The 18,772-nt window shown below is 46.9% G+C and overlaps 1 protein-coding gene across 1 annotated transcript; it reads left to right on the top strand.

The window, feature by feature from the left end:
* Positions 1-14,618: 14,618 nt before the first annotated feature.
* On the top strand, positions 14,619-17,576 carry LOC125523635 (uncharacterized). The gene is made up of 5 exons (XM_048688680.2): positions 14,619-14,770; positions 15,562-15,776; positions 15,866-16,101; positions 16,282-16,426; positions 17,361-17,576. Exons 2-4 carry the CDS (start codon positions 15,569-15,571, stop codon positions 16,405-16,407), a joined length of 570 nt encoding a protein of 189 aa, XP_048544637.2. The 5' UTR covers positions 14,619-14,770; positions 15,562-15,568; the 3' UTR covers positions 16,408-16,426; positions 17,361-17,576.
* Positions 17,577-18,772: the final 1,196 nt, after the last annotated feature.

Here is an 18,772-nt window from a genome sequence, read left to right as displayed (position 1 = left end):
TGGTTATTGACCGGAGAGTTGTCTCGGCCATGTCTGCATGACTCCCGAACCCATAGGGTCTACACACTTAAGGTTCGATGACGCTAGTGTTATAGGGAAAGTATGTACGCGGTTACCGAATGTTGTCCGGAGTCCCGGATGAGATCCCGGACGTCACGAGGAGTTCCGGAATGGTCCGGAGGTAAAGATTGATATATAGAAAGTATGGTTTTGGCCACCGGAAGTGTTCCGGGCATCACCGGTAGTGTACCGGGACCACCGGAGGGGTCCGGGGGTCCACCAGGTGGGGCCACCAGCCCCGGAGGCCTACATGGGCCAATAGTGGGAAGGGACCAGCCCTTAGGTGGGCTAGGGCGCCTCCCACCAAGGCCCAAGGCGCCTCCAATAGGGGAAGGGGCAAACCCTAGGGCAGATGGGCCCTAAGGCCCACCCTAGGTGCACCTCCCCCTCTCCCCCTTGTGGCCGCCACCCTAGATGGGATCTAGGGCTGCCGCACCCCTTGGGGTGGGAACCCTAGGTGGGGGCGCATCCCTCCCTCTCCCCCTATATATAGTGGAGGCAAAGGGGCAGCCCAACACGCGATTCAATCTCCCTGCTGGTGCAGCCCTACCCCTCTCCCTCCTCGTCTCTCGTAGTGCTTGGCGAAGCCCTGCTGGAGTCCCGCGCTCCTCCACCACCACCACGCCGTCGTGCTGCTGCTGGATGGAGTCTTCCCCAACCTCTCCTTCTCCCCTTGCTGGATCAAGGCGTAGGAGACGTCACCGGGCTGTACGTGTGTTGAACACGGAGGTGCCGTCTGTTCGGCACTAGGATCATCGGTGATTTAGATCACGACGAGTACCACTCCATCAACCCCGTTCACTTGAACGCTTCCGCTTAGCGATCTACAAGGGTATGTAGATGCACTCTCCTTCCCCTCGTTGCTAGATTACTCCATAGATTGATCTTGGTGATGCGTAAAAAATTTTGAATTTCTGCTACGTTGCCCAACAGTGGCATCATGAGCCAGGTTTATGCGTAGTTTCTATGCGCGAGTAGAACACAAGTTGTTGTGGGCGTCGATATTGTCAATTTACTTGCCGCTTACTAGTCTTATCTTGATTCGGCAGCATCGTGGGATGAAGCGGCCCGGACCAACCTTACACGTACGCTTACGTGAGACCGGTTCCACCGACTGACATGCACTAGTTGCATAAGGTGGCTGGCGGGTGTCTGTCTCTCCCACTTTAGTCGGATCGGATTCGATGAAAAGGGTCCTTATGAAGGGTAAATAGCAATTGGCATATCATGTTGTGGTTTTTGCGTAGGTAAGAAACGTTCTTGCTAGAAACCCATAGCAGCCACGTAAAACATGCAAACAACAATTAGAGGACGTCTAACTTGTTTTTGCAGGGTATGCTATGTGATGTGATATGGCCAAGAAGAATGTGATGAATGATATGTGATGTATGAGATTGATCATGTTCTTGTAATAGGAATCACGACTTGCATGTCGATGAGTATGACAACCGGCAGGAGCCATAGGAGTTGTCTTTATTTATTATATGACATGCGTGTCATTGAACAACGCCATGTAATTACTTTACTTTATTGCTAACTGTTAGTTGTAGTAGTAGAAGTAATAGTTGGCGAGACAACTTCATGAAGACACGATGATGGAGATCATGGTGTCATGCCGGTGACGATGATGATCATGGAGCCCCGAAGATGGAGATCAAAAGGAGCAAAGTGATCATGGCCATATCATGTCACTATTTGATTGCATGTGATGTTTATCATGTTTATACATCTTATTTTCTTAGAACGGCGGTAGTAAATAAGATGATCCCTCATTAAAATTTCAAGAAAGTGTTCCCCCTAACTGTGCACCGTTGCGAAAGTTTGTCATTTCGAAGCACCACGTGATGATCGGGTGTGATAGATTCTTACGTTCGAATACAACGGGTGTTGACGAGCCTAGCATGTACAGACATGGCCTCGGAACACATGCAAAACACTTAGGTTGACTTGACGAGCCTAGCATGTACAGACATGGCCTCGGAACACATGGTCGAGCATGTATGGTAGATACGATCAGCATGAAGATGTTCACCGATGTTGACTAGTCCGTCTCACGTGATGATCAAACATGGCCTAGTTGACTCGGATCATGTAATCACTTAGATGACTAGAGGGATGTCTATCTGAGTGGGAGTTCATAAGATGAACTTATTTATCCTGAACATAGTCAAAAGGTCTTCGCAAATTATGTCGTAACTCGCACTTCAGTTCTACCGTTTAGATATGTTCCTAGAGAAAAATTAGTTGAAAGTTGATAGTGGCAATTATGCAGACAGTAGAAGGCTTATGTCCTTAATGCACCGCTCAGTGTGCTGAACCTCGAACGTCGTCTGTGGATGTTGCGAACATCTAACATACACGTTTTGATGACTACATGATAGTTCAGTGCGTAATGCTAAATGGTTTAGAATTGAGGCACCAAAGACGTTTTTGAAACATCGCAGAACATATGAGATGTTCCAAGGACTGAAATTGGGATTTCAGGCTCGTGCCCACGTCAAGAGGTATAAGACCTCCGACGATTTTCTTAGCCTGCATAATAAGGGAGAAAAGCTCAATCTTGAGCTTGTACTCAGATTGTCTGAGTACAATAATCGCTTGAATCGAGTGAGAGTTGATCTTCCAGATGAAATAGTGATGGTTCTCCAAAGTCACTGCCACCAAGCTACTAGAGCTTCGTGATGAACTATAACATATCAGGGATAGATATGATCCTTGAGCTATTCGCGACACAGCGAAAGTAGAAATCAAAAGGGAGCATCAATCGTTGATGGATAGTAAAACCACTAGTTTCAAAAAGGGCAAGGGCAAGAAGGGATACTTCATGAAATGGCAAATCAGCTGCTGCTCTAGTGAAGAAACCCAAGGTAGAACCCAAACCCGAGACTAAGTGCTTCTGTAATAAGGGGAACAGCCACTGGAGCAGAATTACCCTAGATACTTGGTAGATAAGAAGGCTGGCAAGGTCGATAGAAGTATATTGGATATACATTGTGTTAATGTGTACTTTACTAGTACTCCTAGTAGCACCAGGGTATTAGATACCGGTTCGGTTACTAAGTGTTAGTAACTCGAAACAAAAGGCTACGGAATAAACAAAGACTAGCTAAAAGGTGAGATGACGATATGTGTTGGAAGTATTTCCAAGGTTGATCAAATATCGTACGCTCCCTCTACCATCGAGATTGGTATTAAAACCTAAATAATTGTTATTTGGTGTTTGCGTTGAGCATAGACATGATTGGATTATGTCTATCGCAATACGGTTATTCATTTAAGGAGAATAATGGTTACTCTGTTTATTTGAATAATACCTTCAATGGTCTTGCACCTAAGATGAATGGTTTATTGAATCTCGATCGTAGTGATACACATGTTCATGCCAAAAGATATAAGATAGTAATGATAGTACCACCTACTTGTGGCACTTCCACGTAAGTCATATCAGTATAAAACGCATGAAGAAGCTCCATGTTGATGGATCTTTGGGCTCACTCGTTTTTGAAAAGTTTGAGACATGCGAACCATGTCTATTGGTGTATATGCATGAAGAAACTCCATGCAAATGGACCGTTTGGACTCACTTGATTTTGAATCACTTGAGACATGCAAATCATACCACATGGGCAAGATGACTGAAAGCCTCGTTTTTAGTAAAATGGAACTAGAAAGCAACTTGTTGGAAGTAATACATTTTGATGTGTGCAGTCCAATGAGTGCTAAGATGTGTAGTGGATATCGTTATTACTTCACAGATGATTTGAGTAGATGTTGAGTACATTTACTTGATGAATCACGAGTCCGAATTATTGAAAGGTTCAAGTAATTTCAGGGTGAAGTTGAAAGATCGTCGTGACAAGAGGATAAAATATCTATGATATGATCATAGAGATGAATATCTGAATTACGAGTTTGGCACAGAATTAAGACATTGTGGAAATTGTTTCACAACTAATACAGCCTGAAACACCATAGTATGATGGTGTGTCCGAACATCATAACTGCACCCTATTGGATATGATGCATACCATGATGTCTCTTATTGAATTACCACGATAGTTTATGGGTTTGGTATTAGAGACAACCACATTCACTATTAAATAGGGCACCTCGTAATTCCGATGAGATGACACCGTATGAACTATGGTTTAGAGAAACCTAAGCTGTCATTTCTTAAAAGTTTGGGGCTGCGACGCTCATGTGAAAAAGTTTCAGGCTGATAAGCTCGAACCCAAAGCGGATAAATGCATCTTCATAGGACACCCAAAACAGTTGGATATACCTCCTGTCTCAGATCCGAAAGCAATAAGGGATTGTTTCTAGAATCGGGTCCTTTCTCGAGGAAAAGTTTCTCTCGAAAGAATTGAGTGGGAGGATGGTGGAGACTTGACGAGGTTATTGAACCGTCTCTTCAACTAGTGTGTGGCAGGGCACAGGGAGTTGTTCCTGTGGCACGTACACCAATTGAAGTGGAAGCTTATGATAGTGATCATGAAACTTCAGATCAAGTCACTACCAAACCTCGTGGGATGACAAGGATGCGTACCACTTCAGAGTGGTACGTAATCCTGTCTTGGAAGTCATGTTGCTAGACAGCAATGAACCTACGAGCTATGGAGAAGCGATGGTGGGCCTGGATTCCAAAATGGCTCGAGGCCATATAATCCGAGAGAGGATCCATATATGAAAACAAAGTGTAGACTTTGGAAGAACTACTTGATGGTCGTAAGGCTGTTAGGTACATATGGATTTTAAAAGGAAGACGGACAATGATGGTAAGTATCACCATTAAGAAAGCTCGACTTGTCGTTAAGATGTTTTCCGACAAGTTCAAGGAGTTGACTACGATGAGACTTTCTCACTCGTAGCGATGCTAAGAGTCTGTTGGAATTATATTAGCGGTTACTGCATTATTTATGAAATCTTGCAGATAGGATGTCAAAACATTGTTTCCTCGACGATTTTCTTGAGGAAAGGTTGTATGTGATACAACCGGAAGGTTTTGTCAATCCTGAAAGATGCTAACAAGTATGCAAAGCTCCAGCAATCCTTCTAAGCACTGGAGTAAGCATCTCGGAGTTGGAATGTATGCTTTGATGAGATGATCAAAGACTTTGGGTGTATACAAAGTTTATGAGAAACTTGTATTTCCAAAGAAGTGAGTGGGAGCACTATAGAATTTCTGATGAGTATATGTTGTTGACATATTGTTGATCAGAAATGATGTAGAATTTCTGGAAAGCATATAGGGTTATTTGGAAAGTATTTTTCAATGGGAAGCCTGGATTAAGCTACTTGAACATTGAGCATCAAGATCTATAAGGATAGATCAAAACGCTTAATGGTACTTTCAAATGAGCACATACCTTGACATGATCTTGAAGGTGTTCAAGATGGATCAGTCAAAGAAGGAGTTCTTGCCTGAGTTGTAAGGTATGAAGTTAAGACTTAAAGCTCGACCACGGCAGAAGAAAGAGGAAGGACGAAGGTCGTCCCCTATGCTTTTGTCATAGGCTCTATACGGTATGCCATGCTGAGTACCGCACCTGATGTGTGCCTTGCCACATGTCTGGCAAGAGGGTACAAAGGTGATCTAGGAGTAGATCACCAGATAGCGGACAAAATTATCCTTAGAGGAATAAGGATATGTTTCTCGGTTATGGAGGTGATAAAGAGTTAGACGTAAAGAGTTACGTCGATGCAAGCTTAACACCTATCCGGATAGCTCTGAGTAGAGATACCGGATACGTATAATGGAGCAACAATTTAGAATAGCTCCAAGTAGAACAGTTATTTGAAATGGCTCCAAATGTAGCGTAGTAGTTGCATCTACAAGATGACATAGAAATTTGCGAAGTACATATGGATCTGAATGTTGCAGACCCGTTGACTGAAACCTCTCTCACAAGCATGACATGATCAAACCCAGAACTCTTTGGGTGTTAGTCACATGGGGATGTGACCTTGAGTGTTAATCACATATCGATGTGAACTGGATTATTGACTCTAGTGCAAGTGGGAGACTGTTGGAAATATGCCCTAGAGGCAATAATAAATTGGTTATTATTATATTTCCTTGTTCATGATAATCGTTTATTATCCATGCTAGAATTGTATTGATAGGAAACTCATATACATGTGTGGATACATAGACAACACCATGTCCCTAGTAAGCCTCTAGTTGACTAGCTCGTTGATCAATAAATGGTTACGGTTTCCTGACCATGGACATTGGATGTCGTTGATAACGGGATCACATCATTAGGAGAATGATGTGATGGACAAGACCCAATCCTAAGCCTAGCACAAGATCATGTAGTTTGTTTGCTAAAGCTTTTCTAATGTCAAGTATCATTTCCTTAGACCATGAGATTCTGCAACTCCCGGATACCGTAGGAGTGCTTTGGGTGTGCCAAACGTCACAACGTAACTGGGTGGCTATAAAGGTACACTACAGGTATTTCTGAAAGTGTCTGTTGGGTTGGCACGAATCGAGACTGGGATTTGTCACTCCGTGTAAACGGAGAGGTATCTCTGGGCCCACTCGGTAGGACATCATCATAATGTGCACAATGTGATCAAGGAGTTGATCACGGGATGATGTGTTACAGAACGAGTAAAAGAGACTTGCCGGTAACGAGATTGAACCAGGTATCGGGATACCGACGATCGAATCTCGGGCAAGTATTGTACCGCTGGACGAAGGGAATTGTATACGAGATTGATTAAGTCCTTGACATTGTGGTTCATCCGATGAGATCATCGTGGAGCATGTGGGAGCCAACATGGGTATCCAGATCCCGCTGTTGGTTATTGACCGGAGAGTTGTCTCGGCCATGTCTGCATGACTCCCGAACCCGTAGGGTCTACACACTTAAGGTTCGATGACGCTAGGGTTATAGGGAAAGTATGTACGCGGTTACCGAATGTTGTTCGGAGTCCCGGATGAGATCCCGGACGTCACGAGGAGTTCCGGAATGGTCCGGGGGTAAAGATTGATATATAGGAAGTATGGTTTTGGCCACCGGAAGTGTTCCGGGCATCACCGGTAGTGTACCGGGACCACCGGAGGGGTCCGGGGGTCCACCAGGTGGGGCCACCAGCCCCGGAGGCCTACATGGGCCAATAGTGGGAAGGGACCAGCCCCTAGGTGGGCTAGGGCGCCTCCCACCAAGGCCCAAGGCGCCTCCAATAGGGGAAGGGGGCAAACCCTAGGGCAGATGGGCCCTAAGGCCCACCCTAGGTGCACCTCCCCCTCTCCCCCTTGTGGCCGCCACCCTAGATGGGATCTAGGGCTGCCGCACCCCTTGGGGTGGGAACCCTAGGTGGGGGCGCAGCCCTCCCTCTCCCCCTATATATAGTGGAGGCAAAGGGTCAGCCCAACACGCGATTCAATCTCCCTGTTGGCGCAGCCCTACCCCTCTCCCTCCTCGTCTCTCGTAGTGCTTGGCGAAGCCCTGCTGGAGTCCCGCGCTCCTCCACCACCACCACGCTGTCGTGCTGCTGCTGGATGGAGTCTTCCCCAACCTCTCCTTCTCCCCTTGCTGGATCAAGGCGTAGGAGACGTCACCGGGCTGTACGTGTGTTGAACACGGAGGTGCCATCTGTTCGGCACTAGGATCATCGGTGATTTGGATCACGACGAGTACCACTCCATCAACCCCGTTCACTTGAACGCTTCCGCTTAGCGATCTACAAGGGTATGTAGATGCACTCTCCTTCCCCTCGTTGCTAGATTACTCCATAGATTGATCTTGGTGATGCGTACAAAATTTTGAATTTCTGCTACGTTGCCCTACAGAGACAAGTCATTATGTTTCATGGCTTGAGGATCTTGATACTGTCAAGACAAATTTCCTTCCTGCATTTAGAAATGTTAGTACACAAAACGTGCGACCAATAGTGTTTGTACTGAACTACGGTCACATATATTTAGGAAAGATGGTAAGATTTCTACTATTTCTCCTCAGTGCATCTTTTGCATACATTATTTTTTTAAGCTAAACTGCATTGCTAAGTATGTTACTATACGATGTTCTTCAACAGGGACTCCCGATGAATGTTGTGCCTGATTGGATCGAGACTAAAGGTATCATGAATATTGTTAGCTTACGGCCAAGATATCCTACAATGCACTTTAGTGCATTCGGGATTTCTAATAGCGAGGAATGCTTAATAGTAAAAGACTGAAGCAAAATTGTGAACGATCACAGAGAAGTACTAGGGGGCAGCAATCAGAAGCGCAACCCACGATTAGGAGACAGGTTCATCTACATGCTCCAATATGATGAATCAGCAAAGCTATACATGTTCTATGCTATTTTACCTGAGAGAGAGCAGCAGGAGTGATTAATTAGCTAGTTCATGCTCTTAGTGCTTGTCCTTTTATGTCCGTGTTCTTCGTCCTGAACTTAATCTCAAAGAGTGATTTGCTTTTGTGGTGTTATGAACGCTTATAATATCATTACCATGTTGAACTCGATGATATCTTTGCTATGAAAACTGTTGTTGGTGATGATATATATGATGCAAGAGTTTTTATATTAATATGATGATGATGATGATGATGATGATGAGTTATTATATCATTTATGAAAGAAATTGCATATTAGTTTCAACTGGATGGATTCTAGCTAAGTGATCAAGTATATGCCATATCCATATTACATCGATCACTTAATTAGGTGATCAAGTATATATAATATGGATATGACATATACTTGATGACTTAGCTAGGATCCACGCATCCAGTCAAACTAATCTGCGGTACATTGACCTAATGATTTAACAACTCATTATATGTAAAACAATCACTAAATTAAATTAAAAACACAAAATTAAAGTAAAAATAAAAAATAAAACCAAAACACACCCAAACATTTAGTACCGGTTGGTGTTACCAACCGGTATCCTACGCGCCCACGGAGCTGGCTCGTGCCACGTGGTTGCCCTTTAGCACCGGTTCGTGCTGAACCGGTACTAAAGGGGGGGCCTTTAGTGCCCACAATTTAGTGTCGGTTACCGAATCGGCACTAAAGGGCCTTATGACCGGTGCTATTGCCCGGTTCTGCACTAGTGGTTTCTGCCTCCCGTCGGCGGTGCCGCCGATCTCCCACGTCTCCTGTGGCCTTAGGGCATGCGTGCGCGGTGGATCCCAGCCCTTGTCGGCGGGAGGCCTCCATTTTCAGGTACTTCTTCAAGTTTTGTTAGGGTTTGTGTCCTGCTCAAGAAGACGAGACGGCGGCAGTTTCTTGAAGATGGAATAAGGTTCTCCCCGCCAAGCCCCCATCCCAATGGTGTGTCTAACATCGTCGGAGGGCGTGTGGAGGTGTGTCTCTAGCGGATCTTGCGAGATTTGGTCGATGGTTGTCTTTGGTGGATCCGATCTTTGTTCGTGTCTCTTCAGGTTGGATCCTTCCGATCTAAAATTCTCTTCATCGGCGGCAGTTGCTGTTCCGGGGCGTTGGTCCTATGGGACCTTAGCACGACGACTTTTCGACTGTCTAGTACTACAAGTTGTGCCCGGCTCCGGCGAGGTGGCGATGATGGCGGCACGCCTTCGGCTTGCTTTAGTGTCTGTAGTCGTGGTCTATGAATCTGAATGTAATTTTTATATTTTCTGGTGTTCGTTGTACTGCTATGGTTAAAGATGAATAGACCGACAGTTTCCCATAATAAAAAAAGCCGCCCCCAATGGGCGTGTGGTGAAAGGCAGCAATGATTTGATGTTACATGGCGATGCTGCCACCAAGCCAAAAACACCCTCTTAAGTGTAGGATACCCTATTCCAGAGCAAAACAGCCTTTGGAGTCTGGGCGCACCGCGAGTTAAAAAGTTTCTGTGCTTGGGGGTTAGTGATATAACTGGTAATGATATCCTCCATCCATGTTGGGCGACAAGAGGAAGCGGAGTGTAGTAGGTCTGTGTGAGTAGCTTGAGACAAAGCATCAGGTGCGTTGTTCTCAACTCCTTTCTTAAATTTGGTGGTGTAAGGGAGGCCCATGAGCTTATTGAATGCCTTTTGTTGCCACGGTGTCGACAATCGCTGCTCCTCAACATGAACTAGGCTTTTCTGATCCGTGTGTATCACAAATTTGTTGCGTTGAAGATAACAAAAACACCCTTCTGGAAGGAATGGCGGCAGCCGCAGGCGTCACCGCATCGAAGACGGAAGAACCGGCAGTGATTTCTCACGCACCCGAAACACCACTACCCGCCCGATCCGGAGCCACCCAACCAGTTTGCCACCCGCCAGGGCGCGCCACCACGGTCTTGAAATCATCTACGCCGCCTCGCTGAGAACGCCAACACGAGGCCAAGAGGACAGAGACATGCAGCGTCAGGGAGCAAGGGCGGCAGCACCGGAGTCGCGCGGGATGGAACCACCTCCACCGCCGTCGCGCAAGAGGCATGTGCCTCCAGCACTGTCGTGGTCGCCAGCCGTACGCGGTAGTCGGGGCATACCAGGCCACCCGGGCCCGGCCAGGCCAGCAAATTTTCCGGCCACTGCGTTGTGGCACCAACAGCACCAGCGCCGCTACCCTCCACCAGCCCGACGCACCTCCTCTGCCTCCTGGGAGCCACGCAGACACCACGCCCTGCTGTCGGCCCGCCCAGACCCAGATGGGCCCAAAGGGCCCAGATCTAGGCCGAGCGGGCGCCACCGCGACACCCAGCAAGTCCCCTGCGCGCCGCCAGGACACCTCGTCGCCGCGTTGGACCGCCTCCGCCAATGGACACCCCCCGGAGCCGTACCACCCCTCGCCAGAACGCCACCGACAGGGGAATGGCCAAGGGCCGTCGCCGCAAGGGTCGCCCGGGCCAAGCCCGGTGGCAGAGAGGGGAGGAAGAGGGAGAGCTTGGGGTGGAGGAGCCGGGCGCGGCGGTTGCGAGGTGTGTGTGTGTGGGGGGGGGGGGGGGGGGGGGGGGTAATTTCTTTTCCCAAAAAATCGAATTCTACATATAAATATGAAGGTATTTCAAAGATATACTATGAGCTATGTGCTTAGTTGCACTATTATCATGTACTCCCTCTGATTCTAAAACGAGGGCACACCCCCCTTTTGAGGTTTAACTTTAACACTCAATTTGACCACTCAATTCTAAAAATGGGCCTAGCTACTTTCTGTTTTCTAATTTTGTTTGGTCTTTCCAATTTTCCCGGTTTCTGTATTTTCTTTTTATTTTTGGCTTGTTTTTCCATTTTTTAAAATCCATGAATTACTTTAATCCGTCCAGTTTAGTGTACGGACATTTTTTTACACTTTGAACTTTTTCTGAATACATGTTAAACATTTTCCAAACACACATTGAAAACAAAAATCATGTACACGGTGAATATTTTTTAATGCACCTTATACATATTTTTAGATAGACGTTGAATATTTTTGGAATATCCCATGCACCGTCACCCGAGCCGCCAGAACAATGCTCTCTGGATCCCTTGTCTCATTGTCACTGATATCTGCCATGCCTTGAGAAGCCGCCCTGGGACTTCGTCATGCAGGCCGGGAACCACTCATCCCTGCTGCTAGCATGGTGCATGCAAGCGATGACGACAACCTACGGGTTACTCTCGTGTTGTTTGCTCGTGAGCGACACATGAGTGCCACCCAACACGAGCAAAGCACAGAAAGCTAGAGAGACGTGCGAAACTCTCGTCTAGGTTTCCTTGCCTCTCGCCGGCGCCGCTGGTCCACCTCATCTTCTATGATCTTTGGACCATGAAGGCATGGTAGATCCTAGCCCTCGCCGGCGGGAGGGCTCCGTTTTTATATGCTTTTCTGAATTTTGTTAGGGTTTGTGTCATGCTCAAGAAGACGAGGCGGCGGCGGCTTCTTGAAGATGGAATAAGGTCCTTCTCATCAAGCCATCGTCCCGGTGATGTTTCAAGCATCGTCGGAAGGCGTATGGAGGTTTATCTCCGACAGATCTCGTGCGATCCGGTTGGCGTTTGTCTTTGGTGGATCCGACAGGATGCGGTCTTCGTTCGTCTACGTTTGTGTGTCTGGAGGTTGGATCTTTCTGGTCTACGCTTCTCTTTATCGGCGGCGGTTGTTGTTCTGATGCGCTGGTCTTATGGGGCCTTAGAGCATCTCCAGCCGCGCCCCCAACAAAGCCCCCACGGCTACTTTTGGGCCGCCGGCGCCAAAAAATCGGTTCAGACGCGCTCCCAAGGGCCCAATTTTAACCGGCTCAGGCCGAAATTGGTATCGGCGGACCCAACCCGAACCCGGTGCACTGGGGGGCGCTCGGGGGCGCCGGGCGAATCGTTTTTGGCGCGAAAGAGCCGCGGGCCCTCCTTGCCAGCGACTCGGCTCGCTTCTCGTCGCTTCGTCGTCCTCATCGCCTCGTTTCCCGTGGCGAATCAATGCCAAAACTGCCGCGCGCTGCCGCGCCGGTCAGCCTCCGCCATTGATGCCTCACGGGCGGGGCAGTGAAGGCGTGACGACGTGCGTCCCCGCGCATGCCACGCGTAGACGAGGCGGCCACGCGTGCTCGCGCCGCCTCCGCCTATATAAGCCGACCCCAGCACGCGGGTGGCACGCACAGAGTCTCCCACCGCCAACGCGCCCTCTCTCCCCTTCCTCCCTCTCCCCTCGCCGCCCCAGTTCAAGGAAATGGCCGAACGACTCCCAGGCGACGGCGCGGCGGCGAACGGCTTCGGCCGCCGCCACCTTCACGAGGACGAAGCTCGGCTCATCTTCGAGGCCGAGTACCCGGTCCCGCCGGACATGCGGGTGCCCGGGGTGTGGAGAATCAGCGCCGGCGGGGTCCCAGTGCCACCACCGCCCACCGGGGCGGTGTGTCGTGCGGAGATCACTCGTATCCGCGCCTCTCTGCCGCGGGCGGCGAGGGAGGGACCGCGCTACGTCCCCGACAGCCCGCTCTGGGAGCCGTACTTCCGCCGCCGTCACGCCGAGCAACTCGAGGCCACCAACGGCGCCGTGCCCTCCAGCAGGCTCAACTCCGAGGGGCGGCGCCGATGGTGGGGCGTGCCCGGCTGCAGGCTAGAGGCCGTCCTCGAGTACATCGAGGGCGGCAACACGCCGAGCCTGGAGTACCCCTCCCCCACGTCCTTCTCTCGCCGCCGTGGGAGCTCGTGGACGCCGAGGCGCATGGACCCCGGGGCGTCCTCCTCCTCGTCCGGTCGGTCGACCGGCTCTCCCTGCCTCCGCCCCGTCAAGCCGGAGCCCCAGGACAAGCCCGTCAAGGTGGAGCCCCAAGACACGCCTGTCAATCGGCGCACCCGCAGCTCCGGTATCCGCATCGCCGACTCTACCCCCGCTTCCGGGCGCCTCGTCCTCGTCGCGCCCAAGCCGGAGCCCAGTCTCCCCCCGGAGTACGAGGAGATAGCCCAGCGCGGCTTCTCCGACGCGGACGCCCTGCGGTGGGCGCGCGATGACTACCTCCGGACGGAGATGACCCGGCAGACCCGGGCCCTGGAGGAGATCGCCGCCTGCAAGCGTGGGCGCGAGGACGAGCACGGCATCGTGATCCTCGACAGCGACGACGACGAGGACGCCGCCGGACCGTCCAACCCGCCGCGCCAACCGGGGAGGGTTGCAGCAGGGACGGCGATGACGACGACGGCGGCGGCAACTACACGCGGTTCTACAGCCTCCTCGACATGTAGAACTGCAAGGGCGGCAGCCGGCGAGGAGCGGCGAGGCGAGCGAGACGGCGGGCGGGCCTAGTAGTGTGTTTTTTCTTTTTGTAAAATACTTTAAATATGTATGAGCGGGCGTGTTTGCGCCGTGTTTGGTTGAATTTGGTTTGAAGTGGCCGAAATATGCATTAACTCGTCGTGTTTGCGCCGTTCAAAAAAATCCCGTGGGCGCCGCGACTGGGTGGCATCACGCCTCCAGCGTGCGTTTTGCGCCGGTGCGTCCCCGGGGGGCGATTTTTAGCGCCTCCTGGGGGGCCAGCGGCTGGAGATGCTCTTAGCACGACGACCTGCCGACTGTCTACTACAACAATGTTTGCCCGGCTCCGACGAGGGAGGGGCGATGACGGGGGCGCGCCTTCGGCTTGCTCCAGTGCTTGTAGTCGTCGCTAGGTGGTCTACGGACCTGGATATAAATTTTACTTCTAGTGTTCTTTGTACTACCTTGACAGTTGATAAATAAATCGGAAGTTTTCTCGAAAAAAAAAACAAATTAGTTGGCTTCCACTTAGTTGAAATTTTTATTTGCCATTTAAAATCGGTATGAATAAACGAAGACATCCTGGTTTGTAAAACGATGTTCATTGCTAATTTTCGCTTAAAAATGTTCTCTTTTGTGTGAATGCCATGAGAAAAATAATCTGGTGCACAATTAATTGCAAATCCTCATCCTGTCCTCCATTTTTGCATATGGCACATGATTTTTGCAAGCGCAAATACTGTATAAAAATGTGGTTAAAAAGACGCAGATCTTTTTTAATGAATGAGTATTTCCTTTGAAGAACCAACCAACATGCCATTCTGTCATCTCTCTCCGTACTTCACACCATTATTATTCACTCAATAAAAGAAGCCATCACACCTTTGATACGTTGAGTACGAGATGAGGTGAGCTAGTACTGAAAAATATATGGTAGCCTTCACAACACTGTCCCTTGGTTGGTGAGTGACTGACTGCATCTCTTCGTCTTGCTCCTGCGTTCAAGAGACTTCCAAGCTCTCTAGTAACACGTCTAGGTCTCGTCAATTTGTGCATCGTGAAAGGTTAGCTTCCTCTGCTCTGGTTGCACCATCCCAGCCTCTGATTCAGTTTGTTTTCTAGATAATTAGTTCTTTCACTCCTTAGCTGTTCCTAGAGGTAGAGGGTAAAGATTGGCCCCTGTTTTTTTAACAGACCGAGCCTTTGCTCGGGCTTCCGCCCTTAGCTTTCTGCCATTTCTTGTTATTTCAGCTAGATTTCGGCTGTATACTTGTGCGACTGTTTTTGTTCATGTGGATTGTTGTTGGGTCGCATTACTTGCTTGGGCAGGCTCTGTTTCTAGGGCACAACATGCTAGCTTGTAGCCCTGCAATTGTTCGGATCAGTGCTAATGCCTTGGCTACTTTTCTGAATATCAATTTTTTTAGATAATAATTTCGTGAACACAAGATGACATTGATTCCTCTATTTCCATTAATATTGTGTAAATTAGATAAGGACACATTTAGTCCGAATCCCCCAAATCTGTTATTAGGACATATGTTTGCCATTTTTGTCAATTAAAATTCATGGAATGGTCAATAATGAACATGCACACGAAATATTCTGGATGGTCCAAATGAAAACTCTGTTGTTATGCTTCATGCCCATTCTGCTACCATCTTTGACAGTCCGAATTTGATCCATCAGTGACACTGTTGTCTATTAGTACAAAAGCAGAGTGTAGTTGCTCTGTTTCAACTACTGAGCTAGGGTCACAAATGTTGGCACAAGCTCTGCTACTGGTTATGCGAACTATCCTTTCGAAATGACCTATTCTATCTTTGTGATATTCTGTTAGCAACTGAACTTCCAGGTTATATATGGATGATATTGTTGATGCATTGGTTCTTAAGCTCCAGTCAAAGATATGCTATCATAGGGATGCCAATGTCGACTACCTGGAAATCAAGACAATGGTTGATAAACTCGTAGAAGCGAACAAAAAGCTCAAGGATGAGAAAGTGGACTTCCAGGATGTAATTAATATGGTCATGGAAGAAAAGGAAAATTTACAGCATGACTATCAAGGTTTGTGATCTTTCATATAGTCCAAGTTCTGCTCCAAAATTAATTTACTAGGATCCTGGTCTATTATGCTAACTCATTTGGTAGCGCAGTAATCAAGGAGCAGATGACAAAAAGGGAGGAGCAACTTGAAACTGTAAAAAAGGAACTTGAAGAAGCAAAACATGAACATGTGGCAGCAAATAAGGAGCTTGAGGAAGAAAAACATGGCCATGTGGCAACAAAGAAGGACCTTGCGGCGACAGAACAACAACTTGCTCAAAGGAGCGAAGAGCTGGAGGATTTAAGGAAGAAGCTTCAAGAGAGTGAACCTGTACCTTCCACAAGGGTAAAACCTAATGCATATATCCTTCTCCATGGAAGCCACATTCATATTTTAGCCTTGTCAACCTTTTTATACTGCACGCTTAAGCTTATTTTTTCTGCAGAATCAAGGCATAACTTTATGTTTAGTATTCTGTTTTCTTGTTGGGTCGTATTTTGATTACCGTTATCTCTGTGTAAGCAGGTAACAAGATCTGCACATAAGCGGCAAATGGTGCTCCAAGGGTCGTTGAGCAACGATGCGGCTGGACATCGCCAAAAGAAACATAGGGCCTATCAGCATGCAACCCAAGATGTGACTTGGAGGTGATCAGGCAAAGCTGATCCAGGTTTAATCATAAATCCCTGAATTTGTACTGATCATCTACCTACAGATTACATACACTATATGTCCATGAGTTCGCTGTGAGCATATAGATAGATGTGGCTTATACATTGTACAGACATACAGGTATGGCTTCAGCGATTCTGAATTTAGTACAACCATCTCGCTGATTCTATTATACTGGAGTATAAGATGATATGAGCACGCCAACATTTAATTAAGTTAGTCCTTGCTCCTGATTGGAGCATCGGACTAGTTTTATCGCCGCTTTTGGCTTGAGCATTAGCTTATCCTTAATTATTTAAAACACCAAGCTGTTACTAATTACCATTTGTTATTCTCTTTGTACATACTGCATAGTCTCTGTCTATACAACCTGTATATATGCTCAGCAAAAATAGGTCAATATTTTTGTTTTCCCACAGTAAAAATATAGACCGTAGATAGAAAACATATTTGTAGGTGGTTGAAGCAACAACACGAGAACCCTGTTAGACTTGAATTGCTCATGTGAAATTTGTAGATACATTTTGGTGTGATCCTATCTGAGAAAGGATCAAAAGAATTAGTAGCAAAAGTAGAATTGATAGGTTTCAGGTATGACGCCTATCTTAATGTGACTTATGGTTAAGAATTACAGAAACCTTTGGATGCAAGCAGGCGGTACAGGTTTAGGAATCCTAGTTTCAGTTCTGGTGAAGTTACATAGCTGAACAGCAGTTAGCTTCTAAACCTCGACCTGACCTCTTGAACCTTTTGCTCTGTGTATGCCACAATTTCCTTTTCATATTAAATACCTTTATGTCGCCATATATCAGGCCAGGAGGGTTTTCTCTTCCATTATCTAAAGAAGAGGGCAAACTTGGCCTTGTGAATCGAGTTCCTATGCCGCATAAGTTTCCGCGTCGAGCTCATACTTACCTTCTGTTGTCGCGCAGGTCATGTGCTAGCAGTTGGAAGCGAGGAAGGAAGCCATCAACTTAGCAGGCCATGACAAACACTAGCAACTAGCAACCATGGAAGAAAATTACTATGTTAGCTACCTATATGACACTGATGTTGGATAGTGTTACAATCCCCATTTCATGCATATTTTAGCATCTATTTCACTCCTCATTTCAGAACCTTGGTGTGTAAAAAAATCCGCACTTTGATTCATGCTTCTACTAAGAATTCGGATGCATAAATATTTTAAGACTTAATTTGATGAAACCTTCATTTGACGGTTCTTATTCGATAATCCAGTGTTCGCCTTCTTGGAATCGCATACCTCTCCATGTAATGCCATGCTTGAAGAGTGAAGAACAGTAGGGTCTGCACATGCTAGTGCATTGTTGCTTTATTTGCAAGTAGTGGTAATGTTGTTCTTGTGTTAGATTGTTTTCTCCATAACCAGCGGGAGCTCTGCTTTTTTACTATAGAAGAGGGGAAACCACACAATCAGTTGAGAGTGAGCTTAAATTGCTCGCCTTTTTTTAAGAGAAAAAAAGATATGACGTTCACCACTTCGCTGTCTATAGCGAACGCTTGCGCCATGATTTGCGTTAGGAAAAACGGACTGTAACCAGCGCGTTCGCTGGGAAAACGTCCCCAACGAACGTTCGCTGGATATCATTTCCGATAATACAATTCCCCTCTGCCAACCACTGCTAAGTATCGTGAAACCTTGACAACATGCAGAGAACATATCAGCACATAAACATGATTGCTTGATCAATGTAGTCAGATGGTAGGTACTGAACTTAATTACTAGATTTACCATGTTTGCATCTGCCATCTAGCCAGGCCGTTGAGTTGACAAATTCAGAGGAAGAACCCAAATGAACCAAGGAAATAAACAGGGGTCGATTCTGATGTTACTGCACATCTGAATCAGTCAGATGGAGCTACTTTCATACATCATCGACTCATCTGTCATCAGCTCATCATTTATCCATGCCAATCCAAACATTGCTCGTTGTATAAAAAACAGAAGAAGCTGAGAGGAGAGGCGCCCACATCGCCAGGAACAGCGTTTAAATTTTTTCAAATACAGGTTTAACATTTTTTTAATACATGGTCAACAATTTTCTATACATAATTTAAACATATTTTAAATGCTTGATTAACATTTTTCAGATACAAGATTAACATTTTTTATACTACATAGTCAACATTTTTCTAAATACATTTTAACATTTTCAAATACTTGATTACATTTTTCAAATACAAGATTAACATGTTTTTAATACATGGTCAACATTTTTCCCACTATACACATTTAATATTTTTCAAATGCTTGATTATTATTTTTAATACATGGATAACACATTTAAAAAAAATTCAAATGCTTGATTAACATTTTTCAAAT

Source organism: Triticum urartu, chromosome 7A (assembly GCF_056163025.1).
Source record: "Triticum urartu cultivar PI428250 chromosome 7A, HENAU_Tu73, whole genome shotgun sequence".
In the NCBI taxonomy this organism is placed as follows: Eukaryota; Viridiplantae; Streptophyta; class Magnoliopsida; order Poales; family Poaceae; genus Triticum; species Triticum urartu.
Note: the sequence above shows the minus strand (reverse complement) of the source record. Positions and strands in the feature narration are given on the sequence as shown.

Bases quoted from the DNA above. Each gene is read 5' to 3' on its own strand.
- LOC125523635 (XM_048688680.2), top strand. From the start codon at position 15,569: ATGGATGATATTGTTGATGCATTGGTTCTTAAGCTCCAGTCAAAGATA. The intron at 15,777-15,865 runs GTTTGTGATCTT...TTGGTAGCGCAG, and splicing joins TTTACAGCATGACTATCAAG to TAATCAAGGAGCAGATGACA. The intron at 16,102-16,281 runs GTAAAACCTAAT...CTGTGTAAGCAG, and splicing joins AACCTGTACCTTCCACAAGG to GTAACAAGATCTGCACATAA.